Genomic DNA, 17,776 nt, shown 5'->3' on the forward strand with positions numbered 1-17,776 from the left:
ACAGGCCAAAAGGGACAAAGGAACGTGCAAGAAATTCCAGATCACCACCGCCGTCCAGGCCTCGCGGGGGCGAACGGCAAATAAATGCCGGAAGTTATCCGGCCTCCTCTCTTTTTGCTTCGCTTTGGAATGGAGAGGATGAGTGAGTGCGGCGGGATGATGGACGTGATTCAAGATCTGTTGATGATGAGATAGAGTGAGGATGAGCGAGACGGATCGAGAGGGTGGACCGAAAGAGAGAAGCAATCGTCGGTCGGTGGGTGGGTGGCGGCAACAAGATCCGAAATGTGTCGAGGTGGCGACATTCAAAACTTTTTTTATGAAATTTCACCGATCGGGGATCCCGGGAAAGAAAGAAAAGATAAGGTGCGAATCCATCCCCGGTAGTGTTGATGCATTGTTATGCTATTATGAAATACAAAAGATGGTTTTGACTGCGCCTGTCACGCAGCTGCAGGTGTCGGCTCAAGGTATCGGAAGGACATGGCTTGTCTATCGAGTGAATGCAAACGTCTCAATTCTAGCAAGAGGCGGAACATCTAAAAGTTTGATCAGACAGCAGTCTCTGAGCCGACTTTCACTCACGTATGCCTGCATATCGACCCATGACCAATGATCCAAAGCAAATCTCTGTCCCGCCTCACCTATCTTTCGAGCAAGATACTACAAGGATGAGCGACCGTAAGTCGAGTGACGCGAGATGAGCCACACAAAGCTCAACTCACATCGTGTCCCTTGGATTCATCTATCTCCCCATTCTCACTCAATGGGCCAACGAAAAATCCCATAATGTCGTACATGTCGCTGTAATCAGCTTTGAGCGGGATGTAGTGGTACCATGGAGCTGTGATGAGTCAGCATAGCCTACCCTGCCGATCAGCCACAAACACGCACTGAGCCATTCCTGCATAACATATTCAGCCACATGGTTTCATCAGATACACTCTCACTCAACTCACCATGTGCCACTCTGGGAACATTGTAAACTTCAGAACTGGGCTCCCAGTGGTCAATAAGCGATGGAACCGCGAAGACCATCCATTGCCATCGACATCGAGCGCATATCGGTAAACGGCAGCCTTGTCTGGCCAGACTTTGGCGCCGAAATCGATTGTGTTGGAGATCTCCTTGCACAGCTCAACAGTAGGGCACTGCCGACAATCAGCAACGAAGAGAATCTAATGGACACACCGTAACCTACCTGTATTGGCTTCCCAGACAGCTTGACATCTGCATATGCTTGACTGAGGCTCTTTTCCCATCTTCTGACCATATCGAATCCCCCATTACCATCAGGCATCATGACCTCCCTGGCCTGTTGATCCCACCATACATCCCCGCCTTTCGGACCATTCACCATGAGGTGTAATCTGAGTCGATGGCTGTCTTTCCAATCTCGATACTTGTCATATCCTCCGGTAGTGGATCCACGCCAGAACAAACGATGGTCGTGTTTTTCCTCCCAGTGACCCAAGTACGGTAGGTCGTGATCTGTAATGTTGGTGTATCCCTCCATGGGCGTTGTTTGGAACGAAGCGTCCGAAGGGAACTTGGAGAGAACCATGATGGGTTTGAGTATAGATGGTGATCGGACGTCATAGTCGATACTGCACGAGATCTCAGAGCTGTATCATGTATACATGGATGGAGGTCTTTTGCTTACTGCATCGCACCGTGAAGCCGCTTGAGCTCCGGGTAGTCGCAAAAGTCCATAGTAGGAAGGTGGTCATGAATGAAGGATTTAGCTGGGTACAAGCTCAGTCAGAACAGAGACAGCTCGATATCGTACACTCACGTCGTATGTCGTTGGTCGCGTTTTCAGACCCCGGTCGGACGTTCGCAGGCGAGTCCATCGGGCAGGCTTTCTACACCAGTCGGTCAGAGTTTGCAGTTGGGCTCAAAGTAGCATCTTCACTCACGAACCAACCCGTGGCCGTTGTCCGCTTGGGATCCTCAAGCAATGTGATTTCCTCTTCTGTAAAGTCTGGGAATCGGATCAGTTTTCCCTCAGTGAAGTGTCATTTCGGTGATTCGAGACCCACGCTTTCCCTCTCTAACCAGCTCCATTGCTTTATCTCTCTGGTCTCGACCGAGAACGACGCTGCCAGTATCGTGATCGCTGCCAGTCACTTTCAGGTTGAAGTCTGCCGGCAGCCAGTCCGTGAAGCCCTGGACCAGTGTCTTTATATGTCTCGGTCTCGCACTCCAAGCTCTTTCCCCGCTCAAGTCAACCTTCTTCTTGGTGACCTGGATCGTGTAGGTGAATTTCCCTCCCTCCAACTCTTTACTCCGCTTCACAAAGGTTTCCGGTTTCAAAGCATGATGAGGGAGGAGATCCTTCATCATCTGGTCATAATTATCCACGATCTTGATGCCCTTTTCTTGACAGAATGCGAACCAGGCGTCGAATCCAGCTGGAGGATCGAGAAGGTACCGCTTCTTGTACTCTTTTGCAGCTTCTCCTAGAGTCTTTGATTGGGACGATAACAGGTCAAACCATCGAGTCTCGGCTCGTTCCATCAATTCGTATATCGGGTGCTCTCTCCGTTGCCCAATGATACTGGGCTTGAGAACAGCCATTCCCTTCTTATCAAACGTCAAACTACTCTTTCTCCCTCTTCTACCGCCAGGAACAGCATATCCAAGGGGTAGTGGTGGTATACGTTCTATCCCTAATCCATGCCGTATCCCGAACCAATACAAGAGGAAAAAGATGAACATGAGATAGAGGATCTTTTTCGGTTTGCGAACGGGAATGTTGTGTCTACTAAAACCACTGGACTGACCGGGACCAGAGGACAGAGTGAAGCCATTCTGACGACCAGACATGGATGGATGAGGGGTATGTGTAGGACGAGATAGTTTAGAGGGGCTACCTCCAGGAGGAGAAGGTCGAGGCGTCCGCGGCATCGTGATGAACAGCTATGCGGCTCGCACTGCGGCTGATCAGATCATATAGAGCCCTGGAGTTTGATCTAAGATCTAGGCGGGCCAAGTGTTACTATACTCAATGGTGAAGTGGCTATCGCATGTACAAGCAGCTGCGTTCCTTCGAGCCGGGTCATCGATAAAAATCCATCAACCACGTGGCCACCAGTCACTTTCATTTTTGCTTCCGCTTTACCTTGGGGTTGGGAGTCTCGGCTTTCACCGGAATGTACCGGCCCGAAAATGCATCACTGACCTACCTACATCTTGGCTTCTTTCCGGACGTACATGTACAACCAAAAATCTATCTCTTTGGGTACGAGGTCATTGACAGCGTTCCACACTGCTGTCATTCAACATTGTTCTAGCGTCTCGCCGACCTGTATATAATTGTGCCTGGCGAAGAACCTTTGTTCCTTTTACGAGACGACCCATTACACTAGACCGGCGTAGAATCATGTCAACCTCGACGGGATTGAAAAAGGGAGAATTTATCGCCAGCCTAGACTGTGGGACGACGTGAGTCGATGACAAGCTTGCATATAGTCTTGATCTTCTGATCAACTTCACCAAAGATCCACACGCTTTATAATCTTTGACGAATATGCCAAGATTGTCGCTGTTCATCAAACTGAATTTGAACAGATCACACCCCATGCAGGATGGCATGAACAGCGTCCGGAGGATCTTGTGACGGCTACAAAGACCTGTATCAGGAGAGCGGTAGAGAAACTGGAGGAGAAGGGATGGGATAAGAGCAGTATCAAGGGGATGGGTGAGTCGATTCAACATCCCTTTTTTGCAATTGCTCTGCATGCTATGATAATTTATAGCTGACATTGTCGTGCTTTGTTCACTTTTTCAGGCATCACCAATCAGCGTGAGACGACTGTCTGTTGGTCAAGGACGACCGGCAAATCATTATGCAACTGTATAGTCTGGGACGACACCCGAACGACCAGTGTCGTCCGAGCCTTCACCCATAAACTGGAAGAAGAGGGCATTGAGATAGATGAGGAAGTCGATGTGGACGTCGAAATCTCGCACGTCGAGCATGCGGCTGCAGCAGACGGAGACACGATGGGTAATGGCGTCCGAGAAGAGGCATTCGCAGAGCATGGCGAGATACAGCACGGAGGAGGTGGAAGAGTCATGAACATGATGGGGAAAGCCATGCAGAATCTGGGACTGGGCGGCAGAGGGAAGCCTGTCATTGCCAAGAGCAGGAGAAAAGGAATGGATGGACTGGTGGACATGTGAGTGAGACGTCGAGCTGCGTTCTGGGCAGAGTCTCTGATACTGATGTCTACGGCCGAGCAGAACTGGAATCCCCTTATCGACCTACTTTTCAGCTGTAAAGCTGCGATGGATGCTGGATCACTATCTGGAAGTGCGCGAAGCTCACGAGTCAGACGATCTGATGTTTGGGACCGTGGACTCGTGGCTGGTCTATGTGAGTTGGCGATGCTCAGAAGAGCCTGAAAACGAGCCTGACTTGATCAGAATTTAACTGGAGCAGTGGAAGGCGGAATTCACATAATGGATGTGACAAACGCTTCCAGATCACTCCTCATGTCCATTCAAGATCTTACTTGGCACCCTCCTCTACTTCGATTTTTCGAATTCCGCCCGTCCATTCTCCCACGTATCGTCTCATCATCCGAGGTCTACGCCAAGATATCCTCAGAGGCAGAAACGCCCCTGACAGGCATTCCAATAGCCGGTATCGTGGGAGACCAACAGGCTGCGCTAGTAGGCAACAAGTGTCTCAAGCGCGGAGAGGCGAAAAATACCTATGGAACTGGTCAGTATCTGTGAAGAGCAGCTCTCGATGCCATGCACTCACCCATGCGCAGGGAGCTTCGTACTCTTCAATACTGGCGAAAAGGTCGTCAGGAGTCAAAGTGGACTCATCTCCACCGTGGCATTTCAGACTGGACCTCACGCGAGGCCGGTCTACGCTTTGGAGGGACCAATAGCCGTCGCGGGATCAGCCATCAAATGGTGAGTTCCAGCACTCTGTGGTCTGTTTATTTTGGCTGATCCCCATCAAGGCTTCGAGACAATGTTAATCTCATCAATGACGCATCCGAGATGGACAAACTTGCAGGATCGGTGGACCATACCGGCGGAGTCTACTTCGTGACTGGGTTTAGTGGACTGTTAGCGCCGTGCGTCGTATCTCTAGCCTGACTCTGAAAGCAATAGCTGACCTGTGCACGGTTAGGTATTGGGACCAGGAGGCGGTGAGTTGATTGTTGCTCCCGTTGACTCTCAAGGATTGACAAAATCATCTGAACCTCCAGACAGGTGCATTGATAGGCCTGACCTCTTACACCACTTCTGCACACATCGCCAGAGCGACTCTCGAAGCGATGTGTTTCCAGACGCGCGCCGTTTTGGATGTGATCGAGAAGGAGAGTCGGCAGAAACTAGACACGCTTAAGGTTGATGGTCAGTAGCCACGGGGACTCCAATGTGCATTATCTGATGGATCCAACAGGAGGAGTGACGAATTCAGATCTGGCGATGCAGATCCAAGCGGACGTGAGTCACCTCCCTTCAAGATAGTCACATTGTGCTAGCTGACTGGTTTCTCGCTGCAGATTGGCAATTTCAAAGTCTCTCGACCCGCCATGCGAGAATCTACAGCTCTTGGTTCAGCGCTTCTCGCTGCTCACGCGTTAGGACTGTTCGGATGGGATCTCAATCGCCCAGAGACCCTCTCCAAAGTCAACACGGCAGGAGTGGATGTCTTTGAACCTCGACTTACGGATCAAGAGCGGACCAGGATGTACTATGGCTGGGACAAAGCTGTGGAGAGGGTGAGGAGCTGGTACACTATACAGGAGGAAGATGAGGCGGAGCAGAGGTTCGAGAAGGAGAGTGGGCTGCAGTAGGGATGGTTATTCCCAGAGCTAGCACTTGATTATGACAGATGTTCTGGATCTCACGTCGGAGGAACTTCATTGGATCCTAGCGCGACCTCCTTGCAGACAGAAAAGTCTGCATCGATAGCATTATAAACTGAGACCTGGATCCATGAAACTAGAATGAACAGGTACAGCGTATGTTACGAAGGGAGAATGGAGAGAAGGTCAGGACACAGGTAGAAAACCCTTCAACAGAGGCTTATCGGAGTAGTCTTGTTCGCATGGTGTCTCGAGCTGTGCCGATACTGCACATCAGCAGTGGTCGATATGTAGGGGTCATACCCCTCCTACTAAGCGAACACACATCCTCATACTGGACTCGCTCTGCCCGTAGCAGGACTAGTGGATCCAGGTGGGAAACCCGTCGCATCGATCGTTCCGAATGCCGGATCGTCCTTGAGAGCCTGTCTCAGACCGAGGTTGACTGACCGATCCGTCTGATGAGTCTGTGCACGACTCAAAGGATCAGTGATGTGGTCTATGCGATGTTGAGGGACTGAGAAAGAGGTTCGTCGACTCCGGGTATCGAGCTCGATGGATCGAGTGCCCAGATCTGATTGTCGCCAGTGCGGTGGTTGTGTATGGATCTACCAGTGGGTCAGCAAATGTGGTATCAAGTTTGCAGCATATCGTTCCCCGGATTAGACACTGTGTGTCTGGTGAGGCGAGGGACTCACCTGCATTTTCTTCCTGTCCTTCTCAACTGGGTCCTCACTGAAAAGCGCAAACCTCATCAGTTCCGAGCATGTCCCATCCGCTGAATACATACAGACACTGGATATTTTCATCAGCCGAAAATTCGGTCTGATGAGCTGCAGGGTCCAAAGCTGGACTCACATCGCAACTGCCGTTGACGCTGCAACCTCCTCGCAGCCGAAGTGGGTCAAACATGAAGCGGATGGTCTGGAAAGAGCGGGATGAACGAGTCGAGCAGGAAGAGTCTGTAGCTTCAACTGACGGGCCTGCGGAGTGAAATTAGCTCGACGACAGCATTATGATCACAATGATTGCCATAGATGTGATGCGTAACTACAACCCGTGAAAGGAGGTTGTGGCAAAGGTGGGATGCGAACGGTTTGACTGAGAGAGGAGTTGCTCACGCATAGGGTCTCGAGCTCTGGGCTGATGCGTGACTAGATTCGCCTCGTTGTACAACCTGCTAAGCGATCAGTCCCATTATATGCCTCACCTATGGGTCAGGGGGTTGCTCCACTCAACTTACCAGTTGGGTAATGGAGGATGACCGGACATGATTTGAGTGCTTAGAAACGCTTCGGCGGACTTTGAATAGTCAAGGACTAGCAAGTCAAAAGCTGAGCTTCAGCCGAGGCGTGTTAATGAATAATGATGCCTGTCACTGCCCAACAGCAGACTCGAGGTGGCCAAATGATACGGGAGAGATCTGTGAATCCAAAAGCGTTGGTCGATAAATTACATTTAACGCGCTAGAGACCGTCGATCGGACTTGCGAATATTGCTATAAAATTAGGTTCCGAGGGTCTGTGGGGCGACACGTGATGACGCAATCGAACAGGTGCACAAGAGCATTCATGAGGTATAGACGAGTACGTCTGTCACTGTCGCTTTCGGCCTATTGGTGTTCATGACAGATCTCCAGACAACATCAGATATCCTCTGGAAGGTCTACCTTAGGGTAACCCTCGTTCATATGATCCTGATTCGCATCAGATCAGCATGAAGCTCTTTCCGGCACCCGTTTCGGCCAGAACCACAATCACTCACATATCGTCGATAGTGGACCTTTCGACCGGCCTGTTCAATCTCTTCCATCTCCTCCTTCGTCAGATCTGGAAGATCCTCTGTTGCCGCCATCTTTTTGATGTTTTCCGGGTTACCAGAAGTCGTGACGGCAACGACGTTCTTGCCGATCGTCCAGAGGTAGAGGACTGCAGCTTCGTCCACCTTTTTGCCTGTCTCTTTGGACATTTTCTCCGCAATACGAGTCAGGATGGGCTTGATAGGTCCGCCCGTTGGGTGAGAAACAATAGGCTGAAGAGGACCATAGGCTTGAGTGACAATATTGTATTTCTCTTGAACTTTGATGACAGGGTCCAGGTGTGTCACCACATAAGGGTGGTACTCCAGTTCTAGGAGACGGTTTCCCTTAGATACGATACCTTATTGGGTTGGGTACTCACGATTGCATACTGGCTTGATCTTTGCTACTTCCATAATGGCCTCGATGTCCTGAGGTCGGAAGTTTGAGAAGCCAAGCGAGCATCCCTTGAGTGTTCCGTCCTCGACCAAAGCTTCCAGGTGTTGCCAGAACTTGGCAACATCACCGTCTTTGACAACTTTGGGCCAGTGAATGAGGATCAGGTTGGGTATGAATCCAAGAAGGTCGATGCTTTCCTTGACGTTTTCTCGGATGCTCTCAAGGTTGTTCTGAACCTCTGGCATGGGGAGAATGAAAAGCAACGAAGATGGTAGGAGAGGGGGAGGAGGGGGGAAAAGAGGACGCTCGTCAATCCCACCACATGACAAGATCTATCTTCAGCTACTCACTGGACCCAGAGACTGCAAGGAGTCAGCATCTCGTCATACAAGGCACGAGGCTCACTTTTGGTTGTAACCCAGACATCCTCAGGCTTAAGACCAGCCTCCTTGATAGCTTCTCCAGTCTCCTTTTCGGTACCGTACAGCTGAGCCGTATCGATATGCAGGACACCAGCCTTCAAAGCCAAGACACCCAGATCGATGGCTTTACGTCCAGATTTCTGGATACCCTGGGTACCGTTTCCCCAGCCCACCGCGGGGATCTTCTTTCCATCACTGAGTGAGATTGTTCGGACCATGTTGCGATGTGCGAGAAAATAGATGGTCGGTACGAGGATGCAATACGTAGGTATCAATGATAGTCAGAATGCTCAATGGGTCAGCAATAATTGGGCGGCTCCATACGAAAAGTGACGGAAAATCCGGGTGGAGGCAAAAGTGGAGGGAGAGGTCAATGACGCATGAAAAGGCATTCCTGCTTGAAGCACCATATCGTTGCATGGGGATTGAACATGCACAAAATCTGAAGCGAAACGAAGACCTGCGGCTCTCCGTACTGTCGTTCTCAGAAGCCCGACATTCCACTGTAGCCTCCGCTTCCGCCTCCTGCTCCGCCATAGCTTGAATTGTAGGAAGACGTCCCCGCATCGTGAGAGTGAGAATGCGTATGAGAGTACGAACAGGTGTTCGAATCCGAATGACCCCCATGAGCTGGCGCAACTGCTGCGCCTACTCCGGCATCGCCAAGGGAATGATGCGAGTGCCCTCCATGATGACCGAGGTGCCCGGTGCCGCCCGGCGCCGACTGTGAGGTCTGATGGGGGGTCGGAGGGGCAACCGCTGCCGGAGGCAAGTGCAGCGTGGGGACGTGTGTTGGAGGGCCTTGAGCTTGAGCAGGAGCAGGAGCAGTCGTTTGAGTGGTATGAGACACTTGAGCTGTCTGCACCGTTTGGCCACCTTGAGTGGAGTGATCTCTCGAATTGGTATGCTGGCCCAGGTCCGGCTGTCCTGTCTGTACATTCCGATTGGGTTCTTTGTGGCTAGAATCTAGTGGCAAGCTCGCATCGGGCATATCTGCAGCCTCATGGATGCCTGTAGAATCAGGTGCATCGGCGAGCGGAGGCATACCTGCGTCGGTGCTTTCAACTCCGCCGCTGGCTCGGTTCCTGGACGGTGTCTCTTAGCAGACATCATCCAGCTTGGATGGTCCCCGAGACGCTCACTTCTTCTTCTTCTTGGGCTGGTCAAGATGATTAGGCCAGCGACATAGATGCTAATCCTGTGAACTCACCATCAGCTTCACCTTCAGCCGAGCGAGAAGCCCTTGTGACTTAGGCTTGGGAGTCTCGCTTGGATCCTCTGCGAGGCCGTGAGCGATGACCGTATCCGAAGGATTCGATCTGGACTTACTCGGGTCATGGCTCATGTACTGGATCATGTCTTTAGTGAAGCTCTTGTGTAGACTGAATTAGTCCTCGTTGGAGAAGCTATTCGGCGGCAATGAGGGTCATGAGGAGGCAATCACAGCTCAATAAGCGAGTCTACAATACTTGTTGGCCGAGGCATCCTTTGGCGTTGAACGGGAGTCTCGCTTCATCGTGTGAATACAGCGGAAGCAACAAGTTGATGCTTGAATTGACAACCTGATCCTGTTAAAGCGGCTTGCACTGATTGTCTCAAGAAAGGCAGGCATCTCCCGATACTCCTCCTCTGCGTCGATCTCCCTCTATCCTTGGTTTTGACACCGCCCACATCCCTTCCGCGGCCTTTATGGCGGTCTCCTGTAGCTCCGCCTCCTTCGCAAGTCTCGCTTCCCGGTTAGTCTTAGACCTAGCATATCCATGGTGGCACTTCGGGCAGTATACTGTCCATCCGCTTCTTCGGGAGTTGCAGAATGCGCGGAGAGGCTTCCTCAAGGGATGACAACCGGAAGCCAATAGCAGAAGTGCAGCCGTAAGTTGACTTCAGCGCCATATCTGACCGCCTTTGGTCAGGACCCGAGCTCTCCAAAACTCAATTGTCTCAGTATGAGGTTGAAGTGCCACGTACTGGCTGCATAGACTCGCATGCCTTCCTCTGCCACTTGAACGTTACACCAATCAATGTATTCGCCAACGACCGCCACGAAGAGGCTTATTGCAAGTTCCGGTCCGGCAATCCCATAATGACAAAATAGTAGTAGATCCTCCAAACCAACGCTGGCGCGTGCAGATCTACGTTACTATACTCAAATACCCGATTGGAGAGTCCACTGCTGATCATCACATTCTTCTTTCCAGCATCATGAAGCTTCTGCCGACTCCTCCTGCGGATGCTACAAAGTGAGCCTCAATACCTGCTTCCGTTCGTCGTGCATGACCGGCCGGGCCCCTTCCCCTTTTCCCCCCCAGTCCCCACTCTACCTATCGTCTGATTGTTCTCTGACAGCTGCCTGTAGATTCTGCAACTTTATCACTGGGTCTCCGACGCCGTTCCAGGCCGTTGCCAATTTGAGCGCACGGCTCGTCGAGTCAGGCTTCAAACCGATCTCTGAGCGGTTGCTGAATTCTGCCGAGCTGGCCAACGGTGGAAAGTATTTCTACACTCGAAATCAGTCATCCCTCGTCGCGTTCACCCTCCCCAAGAACCCATCGCCTACCACTGCTATCTCCATCGTGGCTGGACACACTGACAGTCCATGCTTAAAGATCCGTCCCGTGAGCAAGCGGGAGACTCATGGATACCTTCAAATCGGCGTCGAAACGTATGGTGGAGGTACATGGCCAACATGGTTTGATCGAGACTTGGGACTAGCTGGTCGAGTCATCGTAGCTCAGGACGATGGCAAATTCGTCTCAAAGCTTATCAACCTCCACAGACCCTTGATGCGTATTCCCAACTTGGCTCCGCATCTCGACCGGACTCTCATCGATGAGATGAAAATCAACAAGGAGACCAATATTCGACCGATTGCGGGTTTGGCAGCCGAGATATTGAACGAGAAGAAGGACAAGGCGGAGACTAGCAATGGCGAGAAAAAGTCTGGTATGCAAGAGAGGCATGATCCCATGCTGCTCAAGATGATTGCCGAGGAGCTTGATTGTGGGGTAGAACACATTCAAGACTTTGAATTGTGAGTGATGGCCGAGCTCAACAGGCTCTGACCTCTGGTAGATCCTTGTACGATGTCCAGCCCGCTCAGGTCGGTGGCATGTCAAACGAATTCATCTTTGCGGCTCGAATGGATAATCTCATGACAAGGTGCGCGATCATCGACTGAATCTACTGTAGCTCACTCACACTTCCTCAGCTATTCTGCCATCGAAGCCCTTTGCGAGCACGCGACGACATCCAAAACGGACGATGACAATGTTCACGCTGTCATCGTCTTCGACAACGAAGAGGTCAGACTGAAAATACAGTATCAAGCTAACTTGGCTCAGATCGGCAGTATTTCCAATCATGGTGCCGAATCCAACATCTTGCCTAGCTTCGTCGAGCGAATCGTTGCTATGCCTGAATTCGCCGAGATCGGGTATCAGCGGATGCTGGCGCATAGTTTCCTCATCTCTGCGGACATGGGTCACGCAGTGAGTTGCAGACCAGCGTTGGGGGTTTTGGACATCGTTGAGGCATCTTTCCTCGCAGTTGCATCCCAACTACAGCGACAAGTACGAGCTGAACAACTCGCCAAAAATGAACGCTGGTCCAGTCATTAAAACCAACGCGAATGGTCGATACACATCGACTGCTCAGACCACCTTCCTTCTCCGACAAGTCGCCAAGAAGGTCGGCGTTCCTCTGCAAGATTACGAAGTCAGGAACGATTCGGTGAGCCGCGCATTGTGACTTCAATTACTCATCTTACAGAGCTGCGGCTCAACGATCGGGCCCCACCTGTCTACCTATCTACGCACTGTCGACATCGGTCTAGCCACGTTGGCCATGCACTCTATCCGAGAGACGGCAGGATCGGCCGATGTACGAATGTACATTGACTTGTTCAAGGGTTTCTTTGACCACTTCGCGGAGATCGACAAGGCTCTGAAAGTGGACTAGTCAATTGTTCAGCCGAAATGCGCGTGGACAATCCACGAGTCAAAAGTGCAGTCTAGTCATGCATACATACAAAGTTTGGAGGGCATCCGTCCACCGTCCCTAACCTGACAATTCCCGCCATTTCTAAGTGGTCGGTATTGCCTCACACCTAAGCTTTGGCCTCCTTCTTGGCCTTTTTGGCAGCTTTCCTAGCCGCACGCTCTTCGGCTGTCTCTTCGCGCTCAACACCAGATTCGTCGACCTTGATCTTTTTCTTCTTCTGTAACTCTCGTTAGCATCTCGGACTTCTGCTGATGAGGCTTCACTGACCTTTTTCTCCCCGTCGACGCTGCCTTCAACCTTGACCTCGGCAGCACCTTCGCTCTTCCTCTTTCTCTTCTTCTCGACCTCTTCCTCGCCATCCATCTTCACCTCCGCAATCTGAGCTGGCTGGGTCGGTAGTAATCCGGCCTCGCTGCCGCTCGGAGCACCGCCATCCGCCGCATTGTAGTCCACATATCCTTTCTTCCAGTTCTCCGGAGTGACACCCTCGATGGCTTTACCATACTTGTCCAACTCGCCCTTTTGGATCATCTTCTTCTTCTCCTGAGCTTTAGGTCCCAAACCCCATCGTCGAGGGTAGAGATCTCTGTTCATGATGCACCGTTTGACTTTAGCGACGACACCGTGGTCACAGGATGCAAGGTCAACAGTGGACATCATGGCGATTCCAATAGCGATGGCTTCTCCTTTCGTCGTCATCAAGACAACCTCTTCGTGAACATCGATGTCGGCTTCGTATCGCAGAAGACCGGGGATCATGAGCTTGGCTCCATAGCAGACGGCGTTGACAGCAGAGTCCTTGACGACTATACGTTTGAAGTTGGTGAGGAGGGATTCGAGAGGGCGGATCACTCGGCGGAGGTAGGATTCTGTGGCAAATGTCAGCTGTGATACCAAAGCATGGAGGGACTCACCATCACGCGTATTGTCGTAAAGCCATTGAGCGTCCAGAACATCGTGCATGGTGACAATGTCATCATTCTCTCCAGTGATACCACTTCGAACTCGTCTCAGTTCCTGCATATGGGCACCGACACCAAGGAGCAATCCGAGATGGACACATAGCGTTCGAATGTAGGTTCCAGCTTCGCAAGAGACCCAAAAGACAGCAAGATTTCTCTGATTGTCAAACTCCAGCAATTTTGACTCGTAGATGGTTCGGACTCGAAGTTGTCGCTTGACAGCGGAGATCAAGGGAGGTCGCTGAAACAAGGCACCGGTCAAAGTCTCCAAAGCTCTCGGCAAAGCCTTTTCGTCGGGAAGTGTATCGTGAAATCGAACAACACAGACGTATTCCTTTCCTGCGCCTTGTTGTGACTTGACCAATCGTGTCGCTCGGTCGATACAGACGATCAGACAACCGGTGACTTTGGGGTCAAGGGTTCCGGAATGTCCAGTTTTCTCGACTCTCAAAATCCGTTTCAGCCAAGCTACGACTTCGTGAGAGGATGGGTTGGATGGTTTGTCGAGGTTCATCACACCAGATCTGGAGTGCCTGTCAGCCTTGAACATTCGGATGGGTTGCTGCAGAATGACCCACTTGATGTAAGTCTGCAGATCTCGCTTGAGAGGGGAGACACCCTAAGCCAAATGTGAGTATTCTGCAGTGTTTATTGCCAAATGCCTGGACTCACGGTGGGAATGGGAGTGAAGTGAGAGGATCTGACCAGAAGTTTGTCGTAATTTTTAAGAAGCAGAGGCCATTGTGAAGTATCTAGTCGAGCATAAGCATCTGTACATCTCGAACAAATTTTGACAGAAACTTACCCAGAGTCGGGGTGACAGCTTCGCTTTTGATGGCAAAGTCGCCTTCCTGTTGGAGCTCTGCGACCTTGCCAGCGGCCAAAGTTGATTTTGAAGAAGATGCCATGGTCAACTTCAATCCAGCTCGAGGTAGAGTTGTTCACGGGCTTTACTAGTCTCTCTATCACGGTCTACGATTTTTTGAGCGTTGGCCACATGAGGACTTGGGGAGGTCCGATTCGGCGGCGGTTGCCGGAAATTTCAGAGGCGAAATGCCGAGTGTGGCACATATCATTCGTGGTTGCAGCTCTGGGGTACATTTGATCAACCCTGTGCTCCCTTCTGTATCATCAACCAGCTTGGTATGGGATCTGATAGTGAGCTCGACGATATGACTGGGAAGGCTCGGAGTAGTCTGCGCCCAGTCATGAAGTGTTCACATGCAGTTTTTCTTGACGGGAGCGCATCATCCGGAAACTGCCCAATTCACGACTCGCCGGAGGAAGGTACTGGCAGGACTTGATCGGCGCTCCCATCTCTCTACCTGATGCGATTCAGAAGTACACCTCCGATGAAGTTTGGTACATGCCACAACACAGCGCATTCATCATGGGGTTGTGTATGCGCTTGTGATATATCACCCGAACGGAGATTGCCGCGCCAGAACACAGCGGCCATGACCGACCGACAGATCTGCAGATTCCACCTCAGGTATGCGCTACACTCGCTGCAGGCTGGGCAGTGTTCGGATTGGACTATTGACACGATGGGACAAACAAAGCCTGAATACCTCCAACGTAAGACCTTACTCATGACTGTAGCACGTCCTATGCTAAGCCAGCTTAGCCTATACATCGGCTGCACCATCGCACTATCTTCGTCACAAGAATGGCTGGCCACATTTCATCACCTTTGTACTGAGCTTCTCTAGCGACGATGCACCTTCGATGCCATTCCTGAGGAAGAGACTGGAAGATATGCAGGTCAGGTATCCGGATACCAGACTGTCACTGGTTGAAAGACCCCGACCCGAGTCGCATACACTCTACTGGAGTCCTGTTAGCTGGCATCAACAAGATGATGCATGGCCAATCAATCACATCTTACAGGAGCTCGACTCTGCTCCAGCCTCTTCTCTGGACGCTTATCGAATCGCTATCCATCTGGCCGAACAACGATCGCTGGTCGATTGTCCTCTATTCGTTGTCCATCGCCTGGTCGGCCCTAGACAGACATTCATCTGCTTATCGGTATCTCATACGCTCACTGATGGCATCGGAGCCAGCAACATGTTACGTGCCATCATTGAACCGGAATTAGAGCAGTTTTCAGATGAATCTCAAAAGGGATTCTTCAATGGCAACCTCGGCAAGCCTCCGCAGGTGGCGCCCTTGAAGCCCTACGAGCCGTTCAAGCCGGACATCAAAGGGGAAAACCGTGACGATTTGGCTAAGAAGGATGCTCCCATATGGCCGGCGTCAGCCGATGATTTCAAGATACACCCATCTTCAGATCTGCCATCGCAATTCGTGGACGTACACTTCTCCGCAGATACAATCAAATCGCTTTCAACAAAGGCAAAAAGTGTGCAGATAGCCACACTCAATACCGTTTTCCTGTCTACCTTCGTCATGGCTGTCATAGAGGTCATGGGCATCAAAGACAGACGCCTCCAGTCTGTCGTACCCGTCTCGTTCCGGAAGAAAGCCGAGAATCCGCTTTTCTTTGGCTCGTTCACCACCGCCCTGGACATCATCACCCATTGCACTCCGAAGACGTCCACTTGGAGCTTTATTAGGGAGTTCAGCGTACCTGCCAATAAGCAGGTAGCGGAGGCGATAGAAGCACGACAGAAGCCCAAGGTGGATGACGATCGGAAAACCAAGAGTCCTGTGTTCGATGCGGAATCTGCGATGCAACGAGACCTCGATAGGTTAAAATCGGATGCCGCTTATATGGACAGCATCGTTTGGAGTAATTTGGCAAGATTGAGTTGGCTAGATAATGTTCATGGTTGTAACGACGTGCTATGGGGTCAGAGCACTGCCATGTTCTTCGCCCCGATCTGTATGAGTGTAGTGGGATGGAAAGGAGGAATGAGGAGCGTCTGTGGCTTCAAGGAGGGGTCCGGTTTCACCAGTGAGCAGGTGGCGACCATCATCGCTCGATGGGAGGAGATAGTACAGGAGGCTGTCGATGCCGACGTGAAGGGCGATGTTTTGGATGTTCCATGAGCATATGATCAGTATGGTAGTCGTCCCGGAGGATCTTTTGGTGAACCGCATGCATGATAATAGTATCACTGCCACTATCACGCCCGTTGACGATGCTGCAGTTCGTATGCGTGCCAATCATTCAACCCTGTCAGGATGAAGATCAGTCAATGCTGTCCAACACTGTATCTCTCCTGTCTTTCAAACGATTGCTGGTCCCTTGTGCATGCAGCTTGAATCACCCAGTGCCTTGAAACCAGTATCTTCTCGATGGATGGTACGTCGACTCTCGGGGTACTGCAGACAAAGGCTCCCTTTGGACCCTTAAAAGGTAAAGGACAGTCTCGATGACTGGACTGATACCCGCTCAGCTGCCTTTGGGCCTTCGTCGTCTCATTCATCCCCAAGTACCGAATCGACGCTTCGAGCCTCAGCTCCCATCGCCACACCCGAGGTAGAAGGCGGCTGGCTGTGTTGCTTTGGAGTGAGTTCTACATGGTGCGAGGACGGTCAGTAATAGCTGATGATACCTGTCAGAGATGGCGAGACAAGACTCAAGCGTCAGTACACAATTCTTCCTGCCCAGGTCGTTCGCCGCGCTGTCACCGCAATCAGAGGGAGAATTACTACTAAAGATCTGGAAAACCCACCTTGCCATTGCAAAGCCGTCATTGCGAATCCTCACGACCTCTCCCTCCGTACACACGATCCCAAGCTGGAAGTAAGACCGCGGTGGCAGTGTTGGCGTTCCAAAGGAGGATCAAGCGTCGAACCAGTCTTCTCAGGATGGTCGCCAGCGACGATCAAGCAGAAGAAGCAATTCTGGAGGTCCCGAAACGCCGCCAGAGCACGTCTCGTGTTCGCACCCAGGTACTCTACTCCTGAAAACCGTCAAAGGCCGGAAGGAGCTCCAATCCAGGCATCTGAAGCTGAGCAGATAGCTGTGGGATGGAGAAGCCACCGACGGATGCTCGCTTCTTTCCAGTCGGGAGGATATCCTATTCTTCGAGATTCAGCGGCGTACCGGCTCCCACTTCCCAGCGATCCCGATCTACCTCGCTGGATGGATAAATACAGAACAGTGTACTCAAGTGTCAGCCTTGAAGCGGGGGTTTCGGCGTCAACAGGAAGGGAACACCGACTCAGTCAACTGCCGCAACCACCTACTCAGCCGATTGACATCCCGGTCAGACGACAGACGGCGCTAAATATTTGGCGTCGATGATCACCTTTTGCAATGAACGCATCCGTTGTTTCACTATATTCCGGACAGTAGGTAACATGTGTCGACTGCTGGGCCTTATCACACCCTTTCATGTGACATGCAGGCTTCATGAAAATGATCTTACACCACACGTCAGA

The 17,776-nt window shown here is 51.4% G+C and overlaps 9 protein-coding genes across 9 annotated transcripts; 4 read left to right on the forward strand and 5 right to left on the reverse strand.

Moving 5' to 3' along the window:
- Positions 1–716: 716 nt before the first annotated feature.
- On the reverse strand, positions 717–2,829 carry BD324DRAFT_575798 (CAP1-related protein; the record flags this gene model as incomplete). The annotated part of the gene is made up of 7 exons (XM_022013147.1): positions 717–844; positions 956–1,151; positions 1,202–1,607; positions 1,664–1,745; positions 1,796–1,865; positions 1,920–1,984; positions 2,043–2,829. 7 exons carry the CDS (start codon positions 2,827–2,829, stop codon positions 717–719), a joined length of 1,734 nt encoding a protein of 577 aa, XP_021873872.1.
- A 358-nt stretch (positions 2,830–3,187) lies between these two features.
- Positions 3,188–5,930, forward strand: BD324DRAFT_616215 (hypothetical protein). Its single transcript, XM_022014805.1, has 11 exons — positions 3,188–3,447; positions 3,504–3,703; positions 3,794–4,184; positions 4,249–4,381; positions 4,432–4,732; positions 4,785–4,932; positions 4,983–5,099; positions 5,156–5,174; positions 5,235–5,382; positions 5,432–5,475; positions 5,535–5,930. The coding sequence occupies exons 1-11, from the start codon at positions 3,386–3,388 to the stop codon at positions 5,826–5,828; spliced, it is 1,857 nt and encodes a 618-aa protein (XP_021873873.1). The 5' UTR covers positions 3,188–3,385; the 3' UTR covers positions 5,829–5,930.
- Positions 5,931–7,283, reverse strand: BD324DRAFT_616222 (hypothetical protein). Its single transcript, XM_022014806.1, has 6 exons — positions 7,084–7,283; positions 6,962–7,017; positions 6,699–6,823; positions 6,631–6,635; positions 6,539–6,575; positions 5,931–6,448 (listed from the first exon to the last, which is right to left on the reverse strand). Exons 1-6 carry the CDS (start codon positions 7,110–7,112, stop codon positions 6,170–6,172), a joined length of 531 nt encoding a protein of 176 aa, XP_021873874.1. The 5' UTR covers positions 7,113–7,283; the 3' UTR covers positions 5,931–6,169.
- A 57-nt stretch (positions 7,284–7,340) lies between these two features.
- BD324DRAFT_616227 (NADP-dependent oxidoreductase domain-containing protein) lies at positions 7,341–8,772 on the reverse strand. Its single transcript, XM_022014807.1, has 5 exons — positions 8,443–8,772; positions 8,388–8,399; positions 8,021–8,275; positions 7,605–7,969; positions 7,341–7,536 (listed from the first exon to the last, which is right to left on the reverse strand). The coding sequence occupies exons 1-5, from the start codon at positions 8,675–8,677 to the stop codon at positions 7,486–7,488; spliced, it is 918 nt and encodes a 305-aa protein (XP_021873875.1). The 5' UTR covers positions 8,678–8,772; the 3' UTR covers positions 7,341–7,485.
- Position 8,773: 1 nt separating this feature from the next.
- On the reverse strand, positions 8,774–10,030 carry BD324DRAFT_679149 (hypothetical protein). The gene is made up of 4 exons (XM_022019029.1): positions 9,789–10,030; positions 9,670–9,737; positions 9,602–9,618; positions 8,774–9,544 (listed from the first exon to the last, which is right to left on the reverse strand). The coding sequence occupies exons 1-4, from the start codon at positions 9,814–9,816 to the stop codon at positions 8,944–8,946; spliced, it is 714 nt and encodes a 237-aa protein (XP_021873876.1). The 5' UTR covers positions 9,817–10,030; the 3' UTR covers positions 8,774–8,943.
- Positions 10,031–10,466: 436 nt separating this feature from the next.
- Positions 10,467–12,488, forward strand: BD324DRAFT_616231 (aspartyl aminopeptidase). The gene is made up of 7 exons (XM_022014808.1): positions 10,467–10,699; positions 10,816–11,490; positions 11,532–11,618; positions 11,668–11,761; positions 11,801–11,947; positions 12,006–12,188; positions 12,228–12,488. Exons 1-7 carry the CDS (start codon positions 10,662–10,664, stop codon positions 12,414–12,416), a joined length of 1,413 nt encoding a protein of 470 aa, XP_021873877.1. The 5' UTR covers positions 10,467–10,661; the 3' UTR covers positions 12,417–12,488.
- BD324DRAFT_587281 (centromere/microtubule binding protein cbf5) lies at positions 12,489–14,383 on the reverse strand. The gene is made up of 6 exons (XM_022013751.1): positions 14,226–14,383; positions 14,093–14,172; positions 13,999–14,039; positions 13,373–13,944; positions 12,726–13,327; positions 12,489–12,675 (listed from the first exon to the last, which is right to left on the reverse strand). The coding sequence occupies exons 1-6, from the start codon at positions 14,326–14,328 to the stop codon at positions 12,565–12,567; spliced, it is 1,509 nt and encodes a 502-aa protein (XP_021873878.1). The 5' UTR covers positions 14,329–14,383; the 3' UTR covers positions 12,489–12,564.
- Positions 14,384–14,920: 537 nt separating this feature from the next.
- Positions 14,921–16,508, forward strand: BD324DRAFT_616235 (hypothetical protein). Its single transcript, XM_022014809.1, has 2 exons — positions 14,921–14,998; positions 15,048–16,508. Exons 1-2 carry the CDS (start codon positions 14,968–14,970, stop codon positions 16,433–16,435), a joined length of 1,419 nt encoding a protein of 472 aa, XP_021873879.1. The 5' UTR covers positions 14,921–14,967; the 3' UTR covers positions 16,436–16,508.
- On the forward strand, positions 16,506–17,759 carry BD324DRAFT_616237 (hypothetical protein). The gene is made up of 2 exons (XM_022014810.1): positions 16,506–17,013; positions 17,065–17,759. The coding sequence occupies exons 1-2, from the start codon at positions 16,938–16,940 to the stop codon at positions 17,637–17,639; spliced, it is 651 nt and encodes a 216-aa protein (XP_021873880.1). The 5' UTR covers positions 16,506–16,937; the 3' UTR covers positions 17,640–17,759.
- Positions 17,760–17,776: the final 17 nt, after the last annotated feature.

This window comes from Kockovaella imperatae, assembly GCF_002102565.1.
Source record: "Kockovaella imperatae strain NRRL Y-17943 chromosome Unknown BD324scaffold_2, whole genome shotgun sequence".
In the NCBI taxonomy this organism is placed as follows: domain Eukaryota; kingdom Fungi; phylum Basidiomycota; class Tremellomycetes; order Tremellales; family Cuniculitremaceae; genus Kockovaella; species Kockovaella imperatae.

Bases quoted from the DNA above. Each gene is read 5' to 3' on its own strand.
- BD324DRAFT_616215 (XM_022014805.1), top strand. From the start codon at position 3,386: ATGTCAACCTCGACGGGATTGAAAAAGGGAGAATTTATCGCCAGCCTA. The intron at 3,704-3,793 runs GTGAGTCGATTC...TCACTTTTTCAG, and splicing joins GAGCAGTATCAAGGGGATGG to GCATCACCAATCAGCGTGAG. The intron at 4,382-4,431 runs GTGAGTTGGCGA...TGACTTGATCAG, and splicing joins TGGACTCGTGGCTGGTCTAT to AATTTAACTGGAGCAGTGGA.
- BD324DRAFT_616222 (XM_022014806.1), bottom strand. From the start codon at position 7,112: ATGTCCGGTCATCCTCCATTACCCAACTG. The intron at 7,018-7,083 runs GTAAGTTGAGTG...ATCGCTTAGCAG, and splicing joins CATCCTCCATTACCCAACTG to GTTGTACAACGAGGCGAATC. The intron at 6,449-6,538 runs GTGAGTCCCTCG...ACCCACTGGTAG, and splicing joins AGGACAGGAAGAAAATGCAG to ATCCATACACAACCACCGCA.
- BD324DRAFT_616227 (XM_022014807.1), bottom strand. From the start codon at position 8,677: ATGGTCCGAACAATCTCACTCAGTGATGGAAAGAAGATCCCCGCGGTG. The intron at 7,970-8,020 runs GTGAGTACCCAA...ACCGTCTCCTAG, and splicing joins GATCAAGCCAGTATGCAATC to AACTGGAGTACCACCCTTAT. The intron at 7,537-7,604 runs GTGAGTGATTGT...GATGCGAATCAG, and splicing joins AGGTCCACTATCGACGATAT to GATCATATGAACGAGGGTTA.
- BD324DRAFT_679149 (XM_022019029.1), bottom strand. From the start codon at position 9,816: ATGATCCAGTACATGAGCCATGACCCGA. The intron at 9,738-9,788 runs GTAAGTCCAGAT...ACGGCCTCGCAG, and splicing joins GTACATGAGCCATGACCCGA to AGGATCCAAGCGAGACTCCC.
- BD324DRAFT_616231 (XM_022014808.1), top strand. From the start codon at position 10,662: ATGAAGCTTCTGCCGACTCCTCCTGCGGATGCTACAAA. The intron at 11,762-11,800 runs GTCAGACTGAAA...AACTTGGCTCAG, and splicing joins TCGTCTTCGACAACGAAGAG to ATCGGCAGTATTTCCAATCA. The intron at 12,189-12,227 runs GTGAGCCGCGCA...CTCATCTTACAG, and splicing joins ACGAAGTCAGGAACGATTCG to AGCTGCGGCTCAACGATCGG.
- BD324DRAFT_587281 (XM_022013751.1), bottom strand. From the start codon at position 14,328: ATGGCATCTTCTTCAAAATCAACTTTGGCCGCTGGCAAGGTCGCAGAG. The intron at 14,040-14,092 runs GTGAGTCCAGGC...CATTTGGCTTAG, and splicing joins ACTTCACTCCCATTCCCACC to GGTGTCTCCCCTCTCAAGCG. The intron at 13,945-13,998 runs GTGGGTCATTCT...CAGGCACTCCAG, and splicing joins GATCTGCAGACTTACATCAA to ATCTGGTGTGATGAACCTCG.
- BD324DRAFT_616235 (XM_022014809.1), top strand. From the start codon at position 14,968: ATGGGACAAACAAAGCCTGAATACCTCCAAC. The intron at 14,999-15,047 runs GTAAGACCTTAC...AAGCCAGCTTAG, and splicing joins AAAGCCTGAATACCTCCAAC to CCTATACATCGGCTGCACCA.
- BD324DRAFT_616237 (XM_022014810.1), top strand. From the start codon at position 16,938: ATGATACCTGTCAGAGATGGCGAGACAAGACTCAAGCGTCAGTACACA. The intron at 17,014-17,064 runs CTGTCACCGCAA...TGGAAAACCCAC, and splicing joins TGCCCAGGTCGTTCGCCGCG to CTTGCCATTGCAAAGCCGTC.